The sequence below is a fragment of the Rhodofomes roseus genome (assembly GCF_022264815.1).
Source record: "Rhodofomes roseus strain CIRM-BRFM 1785 chromosome Unknown C8Q71scaffold_8, whole genome shotgun sequence".
Classification (NCBI taxonomy): domain Eukaryota; kingdom Fungi; phylum Basidiomycota; class Agaricomycetes; order Polyporales; family Fomitopsidaceae; genus Rhodofomes; species Rhodofomes roseus.
The window spans coordinates 202,717-215,883 of NW_025952964.1; the positions used below are offsets into that span (position 1 = coordinate 202,717).

Consider the following 13,167-nt stretch of genomic DNA (forward strand, 5'->3'; position numbering starts at 1 on the left):
ATTCTGGACGCCTTTTGCTTGATCTCCGTCGGCATCGTCACACGAACTTTGCTCACACGAGAGGCGGAAAATATACAAAGTAACAACACATCTCGACAGCACGCGGCGAGAAGGCGCGCGGGCTGCAACGTACCATCGTTGATGCCATGACCAACCATACCTGATATCGGTGGCCTCTAAATCCCAGCCGTGGCGTTGATCAAGGATGGCTACGATATCACAAGTCCTCTTATGCATGCGGTCGAGCTGAGAGCTTCCAGAGCCGTATCAAACAAGTACTCGCCCAGTACGATGGCTCAGCGTAAACGTACCTCTCCTAGTATAGCGTAGGCTGTTACGGCCAAAGGGGCAAAAATATATCCAGGCCTAGCTACATCAGATTATGAAACCCCACACACTTCCGTAGCGATGGTAGCTCAAAGACCCAGCCGTAGAGACGCGATGCGTCTTGACGCGTCACATTCACGGGACCCGCGTTCGCTTGGGGCGCCTATTCCCGCTCCGCTAGCAAAACCGTAGTGCGCCGCCGTGGCCCTGGCGAGTGACGGACTCGGGGCGGGTCGAGTCACTGTGTGGCAACGACCCAGGTTACCACTACCCCATGACTGCATAGACCCTTCTGTACGCGGTATTGCTCAATGTTCTTGAAAGAGACACGTAATTTTGACGGTAATTGTACTACCCTGCTCTTTATCGATGGATGGTTCGTGTGTCTTGTGGGTCCGAGGGTCTCGACCGAACGTTTAGGTTGTCCTCGAATCGACGCGGGCAGATTTTCGGGGCGCGCCACCGACGCGTCTTAGTCACGCGACACGCGTCCTTTTCGGGCGTCTACGGCCTTCGCTTGCAGACCTCATTCCCCCCAAGGTCGCCTTCAAGTAGAGGTGCCCAGCAGCGTGGAGTCTACTCTCGGAATTTCCTGAACTTGTCTTCCTCGCACTGAAAATATTGGTCACTTGCTCGCGCTGAATTTTCCGCCCCTGTTTTGTCCAGTTTCCCGCGGACGCCCACCCCGCTGCCGGTTCCCAGCGAACGAGTAGCAACAGACTCGTTGGGCGTATGGTCGCTTGTAGTGCACGCCGTCCACATCGGGCCCTGATACGTTGGCTATTTTGCCTCTCCAGTCTTGTCAAGTAACACGATGGCCGAGAGATGAGAGGATGAAGGCGGATGCGAGCGAGGGATGACAGGGGTACGTGCGTGCACCAGGCGTCCAACAATATGCATTACCTGATCTGTTGCTTGGACTGCAGTGTTCTCTCGGAGAACGAGAGACAGGTTTCCAGTTTCTGCGTCCCGTGGTCTCGACGCTGCAGTTCGAGTTATCGCGTCACATCGGGCCCTTGCAGACCGTCTTGCTTACCGAGGTCCGCCTAGTTGTCTACACGGCCATCCAGCAGGCCATGGTAGCGTCGTCCCCATGACTTCTTGAAGTGGTCGCCGACTTGCATCATGATTAACGAGTAGGCAACCGCTCGCGACATCATTCAACGCGCACAGTATCGCTGCTTCCTTATGCCCCGGTTAGTCTCTGTTTCTATACCACGCATTGTAGGCTTACCGAGATGTGCAGTGCAGTAGCTGCAGTTGCTTGGCACAATCAACGATTCGGCCTCCCGAGTGGCTAGTTTGATCGCCAACGGAGAGCGGCCTACCCATTGGCCGTTTATATGCGCAGAGTTCGCTTCTCGTGCGATAGAGCTACGCGTTCTGAGTACCGGTCAGCTCAATAGCATTTCCGTGACCACTGCAGCGCTGACTTACAATCGCACGTTGATCCTCCGACTGTATGGCTTGCAGATGCGCGACGAGATCACACTTCGATCGTCCGTCAAGCGGTGTCCTCAAATGTATCAACGTTCAGTGAAACGTCACAAAGAGACAACCATCAAAAACCCGTCTGTTGATGAGTTGTGAAGTGAGCTCTGGAGCGAGGGCAACACGAACGCGAGGTCGCGCACCTACGCCACAATGAACGTACGTCGGAATGCTGCACTAGGTATAGGCTTCTGAGGGTGTAAACTCACTTTTAGGAAGAGGTAGCGCAGAGCCTTTCAAAACAATCCCTTGCTGGCGGTTCGCGATGTGGAAGCAACGACATGAACGGACGCAAATGGAACGCATCGACTTGTACTTGTGGGCGCCTACGCGATAGCCACGCTCGGCGCGGTGATCACGGGATCACGACGCGTCGCGCTTGCCTGCGCCGGCCTCATCTTGTCGAGTGGGACGGATAGTCAGTATTATCTGACTGGTTCTCTCGGTTCACAGAAGGAAATGATCTCTGGGCTTTCAATGCACGGTTCCCGAGCGCAGCTACCGTGTAGCTTTAACGTCCGGCCGGCATTACATGGTTCTGGTCGTGTGCTTCCGAGCGGGAATCAAGAACAGCCCGATACTAGCTCCCTATATTACAGCATTACACAATTCTTTACACGACATCTCGGTTTATCATGGTCGATTCTTCTTTCGCTTTGATTTGCATTGTGCCACGCGCCGCGCCGGAGACGACCCTGCTTCGCTAGCCGTCGGGTCTTGTACCAGACCAAGTCAAATCGCAAACGTACGTGAGTCTGAATTGACTTGCGGGTATGGTAACTGACGTACCGTTACCAGTGTAGCGGCCACAGAGGGACTCGCAGGTCTAGCAGACGCTGGCTTCCACCCTCTGCTGTGACGTTTATCGATAGTCGCGACGAGGTCGGACCATGTCTTCGCACGCGGACGGGCTACATCTTCGCTCCCTTCCTGGACAGTCTCGAGGCTCGCGGTGCTCTGGGTACTCTCAGAGTCTGTGTGTCGGTGCGGTGCCGGACGCCCAGATCCCACAGCCTTCTGGAATGTATGCCCACGTACGTCACCCGCTCCGTCGACACTGGCCGATGTCTCGAGGATCTCGTCCTCGATCGACACGTACATGTCCCTCCGTGTGGAGCTTTTCATGAAAGTCTGCCTGTTATCGACCACGGTGGATGTCTCGACGATCTCCTCCTCGTTCCACGCGCAAGTGGCCGGTACCCTTCAAGCGGCCTTGTGGCCGCGGTTGTATCCTCGCAATGCATATACCCCTATCGAAGTATAATTGGTGAGTATCATTGCTCTCGTATTGTATGTATATTAAGTTTGGATCCTGTCTCCCCGTTACTCACCGTGTTGCCCATAGTTAGTCTCCCATAGGGTCATCGCCGTCCCCGTGTATGGTCGCTTTTCAGTTGAAGGTGAGACTAGATCGTGTGACGGCTCCATGTTCATGTCACTCACCTGGCTTGGCGTTGTTGCCGTCTCATTTTCTGGTCTTAGGTCCGTTCGACGCGCAGTCTACTGTCTCACTGTGTATGGCTGCCGTGCTTACATGGTACTTGGCTTCTTGTTTCTCGCGACGGACGATATTCGTAAGGACTGTATATGCATCTTCAAATCAAGTCCTCGCTTGGTTGAAGGAGAAGCTGAACGTATTGTTTATCAGGTTCGTCATCATAATCGGGCTCTTGCATAAATTCTCGACATCGAGCTCGGTATAGTACAACGTTATGCATCGTTCGAACGGCTCACTCGGAGTTTCGCCTCATTAATCCCTCCAATTCGGCCTTCTATTGTTCCATGCCCATTCACTTGCCACCATGGATGTGTCAGGCTCTTCCTCGGTCTCGTCGTCTATCACAGTACCCAACGACAAGTTGGTCAGAACGCTGGACAGCTGGACAACGTGCAGACTATGACATACCCTTGGTGCGTTACGTAGTCTGTCTACGCTTCGTTGCTGACAGTTGCCAGCTTCTTACGTCGATCTACGTTCCGATTCAGGGTGCTCACGACGTTAGCCCAGGCTCTCGCGCGAAGGCTTGCCGCTCCATAGTGCTCATCCGGTACCGTCTCGATGCTGGCCGAGCTCTGGGTGCTCCCAGAGTCTGTACGCCAATGACCCATCTGCCGTCCAGTGTCTATGACTGGCCTGCGTAGAAGCTCTCCGATCGTGGCTTCTTGTTCTTCGATAGTCGTGGACGTTTCCACGATTTCCTCGTCCCTCCACACCAACTCGTCATTCACACAAATTTGAAGGGCCTCTGCTTCACTGACGCAGCCTTCGACTCGTGCGCAGGTGTTCGGCGTGGTTGAGCCCTCTGGGTGCGCCATTGAAGGGGACTCGCCCTCGAGTTCGAGCTGAGGGTCAAATATCAGTAAGTCTTATCGAATGTGATGCACGAGCTCCGATGCTGCCTGAACTCACTATACCAATCAGCTTCACGACGTCATAAGCCCCTTCTAGCTCTGTGTCTGCTGGAACTTGACGGTCCAGCTTAATCATTTCGGTCTTCAGATCCGCCCACGACATACGCTCGGTTGCGTAAGAGCATCACAAACAGCGAATGAGCGGGTGTAGAAGATGTCTTCAAGGGTGGACTATGTGCAAGAGAAAGGTGAGACCCAATCATATTATGGCTCTATGTCTGTGCCACTGACCTGGCATGGAATTGTTGCCGTAATGTGTTCGGGTTTCAGGTCGATCGCCTCATTGAAATCGCGCTGGTAGGTAGTCGCCCTTGGGCCTTGTGTCGCACTCCAATTGCTTGCTACCCATGGATTCCATATATCCTCCACTGGGCTGCGCACATATGATCCGTTTGCTGTCAAGATGCTGAACATCATACTATGATGGTATAGTCAGCAACGACACGCCGGTAGGAGGACAATCGCGTAGAAACGTACGGCGATGTAACTAACGATGCAACAACAGGAGCGAAGATCGCACTACTTGACACGCAATGGGAGGCTGCGTAGCCTCGTGGATGTTTTGAGAGGTGATTCAGATGAGTGTCTCAAGCACTTCCCGCTCAGATGAGTGGCGATGTAGCGATGGCGTTGACAGGGAAGACAAAGGTCGCAGAGACGAACGCAGGATTGCAGTGCGGAACGGGCGCCTACACGTCCGTTGGATCGGTCACGGGGTCCCGTCAAGAACCCGAGGATGCTTCCAGAAGATCGATCTGGGCTCTGCCACTTTGGTGTAGTATACTGCAACATATCGCTGAGACAATGCGCTTTCACGACAAGTTTGCGCTCCTCGAGGTCAAACGTACAGAAGTCATTGGCATAATACAACTTGATGCATTCGACAAGTGGTGCGGTTCCCTTTCCATTCTCGTCATCATTGCCGTTACGTAGTACTAGCTCATGGTGACACATTTTTCAGTCCGCAACTCTGGACGCATTTTGCTTGATCTCCGTCGGCATCGTCACACGAACTTTGCTCACGCGATAAGCGGAAAATATACAAAGTCACAACATATTTCGTCAGCATGCGGCGAGAAGGTGCGCAGGCTGCAACATACCATCGTTGATGCCATGACCATCCATACCTAATCTCGGTGGCTTCCAAATTCCAGCCGTGGCGTTGATGAAGGATGGCTACGATATGCCAAGTCTTCTTATGCGTGCGGTCGAGCTGAGAGCTTCCAGAGCCGTATCAAACAAGTGCTCGCCCAGTACGACGGCTCAGCGTAAACGTACCTTTCCTGTATAGCGTCTGTTACGGCCAAAGGAGTATATACAGTGTTAGCTACATCAGATTATGAAACCCCACACACTTCCGTAGCGATGGTAGCTCAAAGACCCAGCCGTAGACTCGGTAGAGACGCGATGCGTCTTGACGCGTCACAATCACGGGACCCGCGTTCGCTTGAGGCGCCTATTCCCGCTCCGCTAGCAAAACAGTCATAGTGCGCCGCCGTAGCCCTGGCGAGTGACGGACTCGAGGCAAGGGGACCACTTGCAGCCACGCACGATGCTCTCCTGCATCTCTCTTGCGCTATCTTTCCCCCTCTTGTCGACTTGAGTAACTCGGCCAAGTAGACCGGCGCTCTTGCCCTGTGCTCTCCATGGCGCTCCTCCGGTTGTACCCGCTACCGACAGGTTGCACAGGGGCGGTTGCCCTTCGCTGGACCATGTAAAAATGATCGCGCGAGAGAGGGCATGGTACCTCGGGAACCAGTCAGCTGAGAATCCGAAGGGAAATCAACACAAACTGGATTCATCCGATACACGCGTTATGGTACCACATCACTGGTCAATCCATGGCTTCAAGCTTCAAGTGTCGTTGGCTCTGTGTTGCGGCTACTCCTTACTCTCAATAGCCGACTAGCTCTTCGCTTCGTACGGGCCTATGTCGGAGGGAGCAGATCGGTGGCGGGACACTGAAAGCCGAGAGTCAGTGCCTGTGTCGCATGTGCGTTGATTTTTGACGGATCGCCTGAGGTGAGTGGCCTCATGAGCAATATCTTCATTGTCATCAAAGTCATAACCCTGTTGATCCTAACACCATAGGTCAGATCGTCGCGTGAACGCATGTCAGGGCTGGCGAACTTACTCATCAAGATAGGTCATCGCCATCCCCAAAACACTCCTCTACTTGCACGGGCAGCGTTGCACCGTTGCCTGTAAAAAGCGTGGTTCTGCGGTTTTACATCATGGTTCAAGCGGATAGTACCTTCCGTTCGATGATACAAACCTGCAGCACATCCACACGAGCTATATATAGCGCGTCCGGGTGAGTTTCTCCAATCCCTCAGACACGGTGGATCAGGAGCATCCACAGGACGAACCGATACGTGGAAGTCGCTCGCGACATCCTCTCTACATTGGTGCATAGCTGAACTTGTGCCTTACAGGTAACCAGCAATCTTCCGCTATTGAACTGCCCGAGAGAGACAAGCTCTCCACAGGAATGCTCGCACAACCATGTACATCCCGTAAGTTAGCGATGCACTGTCTCCGCGAAGTCGTTATTGGGCCTGATAGCATGAGCAGTAAACGATCAGCACGACAAGACGAGCTAGAGTAAAAGGACGCCATACCAACTGCAAGACACCTATCACCGTTCCTACAACCTCATGTCGCTGGATTTGAGTTGATGACGCCTTTGTCAGCTTAAATAGTATGTATCGTGCGCGAAACGTACCTTCAAACACCCTTCGCGACCAAGGATTGACGACAGGAAGGACTGCCACTCGGGGGCCTTGTTCTAGTGCGCGTCTACGCACCGTTGAACGGTCACGGGATCACCGCGCGTCGCGTCCACGCACCCCGGTTCGCGGCCGTGGCGATACGGCCATCCCTAGGGACAATTAGGATCTGCTCGCTCCGGGCGTGCTATTGTTTGGACGCGCAGATACGGCAGCGCATCATCGAGTCTTCTGAGAGGCGAGCCGGGCGATTGCTGTTCAATCGCTTGGCCCGCCTTGACGTGACATGGCAGGCGCTGGGATGCCCTTGCGCTCACCATTGCACAAAATCGTACAACACGCAACTCTGCAAATCGCAGCATACCAAAATGATGCTATGGCTGCAGTCCTATTGCCCTGAGCTGTACTGAAGCCGGTTTGTCAATACATCGAGTAGGTGCGACAATATAGACGTGCAATATCACGTTCGCGCTCACGCGTCGTACTTAGCAGGAATATATATCAAGGGCCCTCCAAACAATATCATACATCGCTTTGATGGAACGCTGAGTGTCCTGCACTTCCCAGAATGGATCTTAAACCGTCCTTGCATTGTGGACGCTCAGCCGCGCCCGACAACCCATAACACCGCTTCGTCACGGCTCGTCCGACTCGAGCACATGGTATCTGCGAGTCGCACGAAGACCGCGTCCGTTAGGTTCACATGCGGGTGAACATGCTGATTGCGACGTACCACCGCTAGTACACCGGCCATCCGGTGGTGTTCAGCTTCGGCTCACCCCAGACAGGCGGTCGCTTCCACTTCCCGCCATGACGTTGATCCAGGGTGGCCACGACATTTGCCCAGGTCCTGGGCCTGGCGCGCACGTCCCCGGTTTGGACATCGCCCTTGTGGAGACTCTCAAGACTCGCTGAGGATTCCGTGCTCCCCGAAGGTACGCGCTGGTGGGTTGTCGGTCGCCCAGCCCCTGGTGCCCTCTGGAGGGTAGTCCTGATCCCGTTGACAGCGGCCGATTTTCCCAGGACCTCGTCCGCATCACACGAAAGGCCATTTGTCACCCTACGAAGGGTGCCTCGGAACGCAGGTTTCCCTTCGTCAATTGTAGTTGAGTTCTGAATTATCTCGGGTTTAATCCAGACGTAGGCTTCAGAGGCGTCGTCCACAAGGGTTATGGTCGCTTCGCCTGTAGTCGGTTGCTATAAGCGTACCGTTAGTGAACGTTCATTCTCGTGATATGTGGGCCTCGGTACTGTCCACGCTTACCATGCTCATCGCCTTGCCAGTGGTATTGTCCATTTGGGGATTGGTGATGGTGATACGGGTGGCATTGGGTCGGCTATGCACGATGCCTTCGGTCGCGTGCTACAGTTTGCAACGGTGAGACCTAATCACATAACGGTGTTATGCTCTGTCACTGACCTGAGGTGGCGTCGATGCCGTTATTTGATTTGGTTTCAGGAAAGAAGCCTGGTTGGAAAAGCTCTCATGCGGTACTGCATTGAAGAGCTGTGGTGGGGGCCTGCTACTGGGTAGGTCAAATCGCCAGATATCGTCCTTGGGCCCGTGAAGGTGTGTTCCATTCATTGACAGCCTGTCGCGAGCCATACTATGATGCCGTGGATCAGCGGTGAAGCCAATGCACAAGGAAAGGCGCGTCGAGGACTTACTCGACCACAAGTGGCAGGGTGTAGACGAGTCGAACAATGGCCACAATTGCGCAGTGTGATGCGACGGAACGATGCGGTGTTTCAGGAAGCTATGTACGCGTAACGGCAGTGATACACTGCGGATCTCTGTCTGCACTCAGATGAGTGCAGTACGACGGCACAAAGAAGAAGATTATGTTGACGAGGGCAGGGTGCCAGGTGCCTGCGCGCGGTACTTGTATGCGCGTCTACCGCCTGTGGAACCAGTCACGAGACCTACCCCATTCAAGATCTCACTGGACTGGAACAGCGCGCTCATGCAAACAATTCTCGCTTTCTGGGAGTCGATCGAACAGGAAGGCCTGGTTCAATACTACTGGACAGACTCATAGTGGTGCGATTATTATCTAATTCTCATTGTCGTCTTTGTGTTCGGCACAAGTCGCATATACGTATCCTAACCGCATTCCTCAGTCGTCGTCGCCTTCGTCATCGGAGAAGACTGCAAGATATACATATTCCAGTCTTGAGAAGTCATGCATCGAGAAGGCGCCTGGGCTGCAACCTACCATCGATGGTGGGCCGACTATCCGTACGACCGCTACGGACACTTCCGGTCTCCGGCATGGCGTCGATCGAGGTGGATATGACACCCACCCAGGTCTTCTCGGGTAACATTGACCTACGGGCTGATCAAGGCACTGGTGAGCGACGTGCGTAGCATACGAGACAGAGACATCTTGCTATTGTGGCAGGCGCATTCGAAGTGGAGTCATAGCCCCAATATTGGCGGTGGTCGATGCGGGTTCTGTATTCGACTACTCCACGAGCTAAGGTGAGATTACATCCTGGCTATGAGTCCATATCACTGACCTCACTTGGAATGACAGACGGCCGTAATGGTTTCTGCTCCAGTGCGTTGGCTGGTAGAACGAGCGTCGGTGCGTCGCAACTTTGGTGTTCCGTGTGGCTGTAGGCCAATTGCTCGGGAGCCCGACCCTCCAAATGTTGTCTTCTGGACGTTGCAAGAATGACCCGTTCACCGCCAGTATCGTGAGTGCCATGCTGTTAAACATGGTTAGTGACGCACTGATACTAGTGAGACAACCGTGCGGAGACTTACTTAATGGCAAGTGGCGTCGTGATGCCGGTAGCAACAAGTTGAACGTGTCACTGCGTCGAATACTTGAAGCCGTAGTAGAAAATCGCTGGAGGTACAAGCTAGAGGTACGAGGTAGGTAGCTTGAAAAGCTCTTCGCAAGTCTGTTGCTTCAAAATATGTGTCGACAGTGCGAGGGCGTTTGGAGAAGAGACAAGACTTACGGAGGTGCCGGTGAACGTTTGAACGCCCGAGCCTGGAGCCACAGTGCGCGGCACTTTTGGTGAGGATGTCTATCACGGGATCAAGGCGCGTCGTCAGCGTGTATTGTATCCTCTGAGGTGGTCACAGACCACAATACGGTGTTACACCGGATGCAGCGTTGCACACAGAGAAGCTTTCCCACTACAGGTGGTGTGGCGAGCAAGAGAATTGGGATAGCTCTCCCGCTGTGATATTGATTACCCAGTTTCACAGCAGCATGTTCTCTCGCTCGCACTCCCAGGTTTTCCAAAGCTTTCGAGCGGTGAAAATTGTGACATAATCATACAGATATTCATAATGCATAGACCATCACAGAAGCAGCAGGTCCTTGACCCAGTGCTACTGAACGAGACTGCCACCGGTCACGGCGGTCAGCAGCGGGGCACTGGCTAAAGTCGATCTGCGTCCAGATCTCTTTCTGCCCTTACCTCCCGCTCCAGCTTCCTCCTCTCCATCTGGACCTCGTACATCGACACTGGATCCGAATCCGACTTTATGAGCGCGAGTGCATCCCGGACAGCAAGGTAGCGTGTCTGTTCTCCGTAGGCGTACTAGCGTCACATTCAGGACTTGGGTGAGTGGCACATCAGAAATGGCTCGTGTTGAGGGTACTGACCGGATCCATTTTCATGGTCGTTTCTCCTTTCGCGCCCCGTTTCTCGACTTCCCGATGACGCATCTGGGGATTGGCGGTTGACGTGCCTTGTGGCATCGGCATGCAGGCGACTTGTGCCGGGCCTCTGTACCGTGGGTACCCTGTAGTCGACGAGCTTGCCTGTCCGCTCTTGTCCAGGTGTTTCGTCGTTTGCGTACTTTGCGCTCCCATAGTTGAGGTCGGTTGAAAGAGGTGTTCGCACAGATAGAAGCAGAGTTACAGGGTATGGGTAGAGATGAGAGTCGCGAGACGTGCGGTTCATATACGTACGGCGTGTCCGGCCACAAGGCCAAAGCGGAGCATACTCGCTTTGACCACGTTGAGTGGCCCAGCACAGCGACGTGCACAGCAGAACGAAAGCAGACAAAGGATGGACAGACATACAGACAGCATGGCCCGTATAGGTCGATCCTCGCTCGTCTATGTAGTACTAGTACCGTAGAAGAATGCAATCAGCGTGCTTAATGCTCCGATTGTCCGCCTAAGACGAGGCTACAGGATCAGTGGCATGCCAACGGTCCATTCAAGTCCATGATTCGACGAACAGAACAAAGCGTAGGCGTTCGTATCGATAAATACAGTACAAACATGCGTGGTATGCAAATACAGTCTAGAAACGTTGCAGTGTATATGCGGGACAACAATCAGTAGTGCACGACATCCAAGCTACAGTCCACCATGCGTTTCGGCACGCCTCTCCAGGCCTCATGCCACACCCTTCCCGCCGTGTTCATCCCACGCCCCACACCTCCAGCCCGACGCATTCGAACCGGACGTTCTCCCCCTGCCTCGGGCCCTCCGAACAAAGAGGCTCGTTCTCGAACGTCAGACATCGCGCGGACGAACCGTCGTTCAGCGTGTCGTCGAGGTACAAGCCGTAGTGGCCGTCCCTGCAGCATCAAAACAAGCGCCAACGTCAGCGCGTAGGTAAATGAAGATCGAAGTGGGACGCACCCGCCCCCGAACGAGAGGTACTCCGGCTCGCAGAGCGCGACGTAGTCGTTCTTGCCCGTCCACTTGTATATCCGCAGTCGCTTGCCTGGCAGCAGCTTCCAGAGAAACCTAGCGACGTAACGGTCAGCCCTCGTCCGCTCACTCACACACAGATCGACGTACGACTCGCCGCTGCCGTAGTACGCGCCCTTGCTCAGGTGAACGCCTTGGCCCATCCAAACCCCGAACACCGCATCGCCCGAATCGCGCATCACCACGAGCGCACCGCCCATATGGTTCTCGCACCGCCTATACAACGTGTTCAACGAGATCCCGTGCTGGTCCAAGCTGTACAGGAGGTTCCACGACCTCGGAAGCCTCGCCAGCGCGGGGAAGTACGGCCGAAGCTTCCAACGCAACACAGCCGTGTTAGTTGCAAATACACCCACACGACACGCCAGAAAGACACGCACCATATCCGCAAGCTCAGTGGTCAACACCGGGCTCGTCATCTCCTTCCGCCCGACCAGGCGCACGCTCTTGCGCTCCGAGCTGCTCCTCTCGTATTCATTTGAGAAGCCCTTGTCCCACCTCCTGTCGCCGTCGAACCCCGGCGCGCCGCTCGCGGGCACGAACGGCGCTGCGGCGAAGGGCGTCCCGTGTGTGATCGCCGAGTCGAGCACGGCGGACTGCGCGACGGCGGAGAGCAGGTTCGTGGGGAGCGTGGCCGCGTGCCCCGGCGTGTGCGGCGCGGAGGCGGAGCCGCTCAAGGCGGACGTTTCGTCTGTGGAGCGCGTCCGCCCAGTGCGAACGGTGTTGGAAAGTAAGGAGGACACCCAGCGCGCGGGGCCATAGGAAGGAGGGGAGAAAAAGGATTGACCTTGTGCGCGCTGCGTTTGTGTCTCGGGAGGGGCGGGGCGTGAGGGTGTGGGGGGCAGCGAGGGCGACCGGATAGGGCCGGAGGGATGTGGGGGCGAAAGGTGCAACTCAGATCGTTTGTCATTTCGATGTGGTGAACGAGATTGACGTGCACCGTCGTTGAAATTTATGGGAGTGGAAGGTGATGGCGTGGTAACGGGTATTGGCGCATCAGGTGGGAGATCCAGGATGGAGACTTCGGACGGCGGCTGCGGCGTGGATCGCCCGGTGGGTAACGGAGAGGGTACGGGAGTCGCATGCTGACTCGTGTTGTTGGCATACTCACCGTTGCCTGACGACATCAGGAAGTAGAATGGGTCATTCTCCGCCTTCAGCAGCTCGTCCAACACATCGTGCTTGCTCTTCGCGTTCGCCGTCCTGGCCTCCTCCGCGAAGCGATCGAAGAAGTCGGCGTTCATACCGTCGATGGGTGAGAAGCCGTCTTTAGACCCTCCCGAGCCTAGCGGGGCATCCGTTGCGGATACGGAGACGAAGGCGCCAAAATCAGAGCTTGTCGATTGTGTGCGGGAATGAGCGGCAGGGCGCGGCACAGACATATCATTCTCCTTGATGGGGGGAGCGGGCGACGCATGAGGGGTTGGCGGTGAGAAGAGGGTTGCAAAGAGGTCGTCCTGCGACGACTCCGAGGCAGCGACTGGTGGCTGGGTTGCTGATTCAGGAGGAAGCGGGAT

At 55.0% G+C, this 13,167-nt stretch overlaps 3 protein-coding genes across 3 annotated transcripts; all 3 read right to left on the reverse strand.

Annotated features, from left to right (window-relative positions):
• Positions 1 to 7,563: 7,563 nt before the first annotated feature.
• On the reverse strand, positions 7,564 to 8,901 carry C8Q71DRAFT_551279 (uncharacterized protein). The gene is made up of 5 exons (XM_047919294.1): positions 8,628 to 8,901; positions 8,380 to 8,566; positions 8,224 to 8,322; positions 7,693 to 8,156; positions 7,564 to 7,625 (listed from the first exon to the last, which is right to left on the reverse strand). Exons 2-4 carry the CDS (start codon positions 8,563 to 8,565, stop codon positions 7,698 to 7,700), a joined length of 744 nt encoding a protein of 247 aa, XP_047779632.1. The 5' UTR covers position 8,566; positions 8,628 to 8,901; the 3' UTR covers positions 7,564 to 7,625; positions 7,693 to 7,697.
• A 1,035-nt stretch (positions 8,902 to 9,936) lies between these two features.
• Positions 9,937 to 11,137, reverse strand: C8Q71DRAFT_551450 (uncharacterized protein). Its single transcript, XM_047919296.1, has 2 exons — positions 10,586 to 11,137; positions 9,937 to 10,520 (listed from the first exon to the last, which is right to left on the reverse strand). The coding sequence occupies exons 1-2, from the start codon at positions 11,004 to 11,006 to the stop codon at positions 10,309 to 10,311; spliced, it is 633 nt and encodes a 210-aa protein (XP_047779633.1). The 5' UTR covers positions 11,007 to 11,137; the 3' UTR covers positions 9,937 to 10,308.
• Positions 11,138 to 11,354: 217 nt separating this feature from the next.
• Positions 11,355 to 12,777, reverse strand: C8Q71DRAFT_706105 (TLD-domain-containing protein; the record flags this gene model as incomplete). The annotated part of the gene is made up of 4 exons (XM_047920486.1): positions 11,355 to 11,514; positions 11,579 to 11,686; positions 11,741 to 11,964; positions 12,031 to 12,777. 4 exons carry the CDS (start codon positions 12,775 to 12,777, stop codon positions 11,355 to 11,357), a joined length of 1,239 nt encoding a protein of 412 aa, XP_047779634.1.
• Positions 12,778 to 13,167: the final 390 nt, after the last annotated feature.

Coding starts and splice junctions, on each gene's coding strand:
- C8Q71DRAFT_551279 (XM_047919294.1), bottom strand. CDS start 8,565: ATGGCTCGCGACAGGCTGTCAATGAATGGAACACACCTTCACGGGCCC. Junction 8,323..8,379: donor CGGCATCGACGCCACCTCAG/GTCAGTGACAGA, acceptor TGCAAACTGTAG/CACGCGACCGAAGGCATCGT. Junction 8,157..8,223: donor CTGGCAAGGCGATGAGCATG/GTAAGCGTGGAC, acceptor GTACGCTTATAG/CAACCGACTACAGGCGAAGC.
- C8Q71DRAFT_551450 (XM_047919296.1), bottom strand. CDS start 11,006: ATGTCTGTCCATCCTTTGTCTGCTTTCGTTCTGCTGTGCACGTCGCTG. Junction 10,521..10,585: donor CGACCATGAAAATGGATCCG/GTCAGTACCCTC, acceptor ATGTGACGCTAG/TACGCCTACGGAGAACAGAC.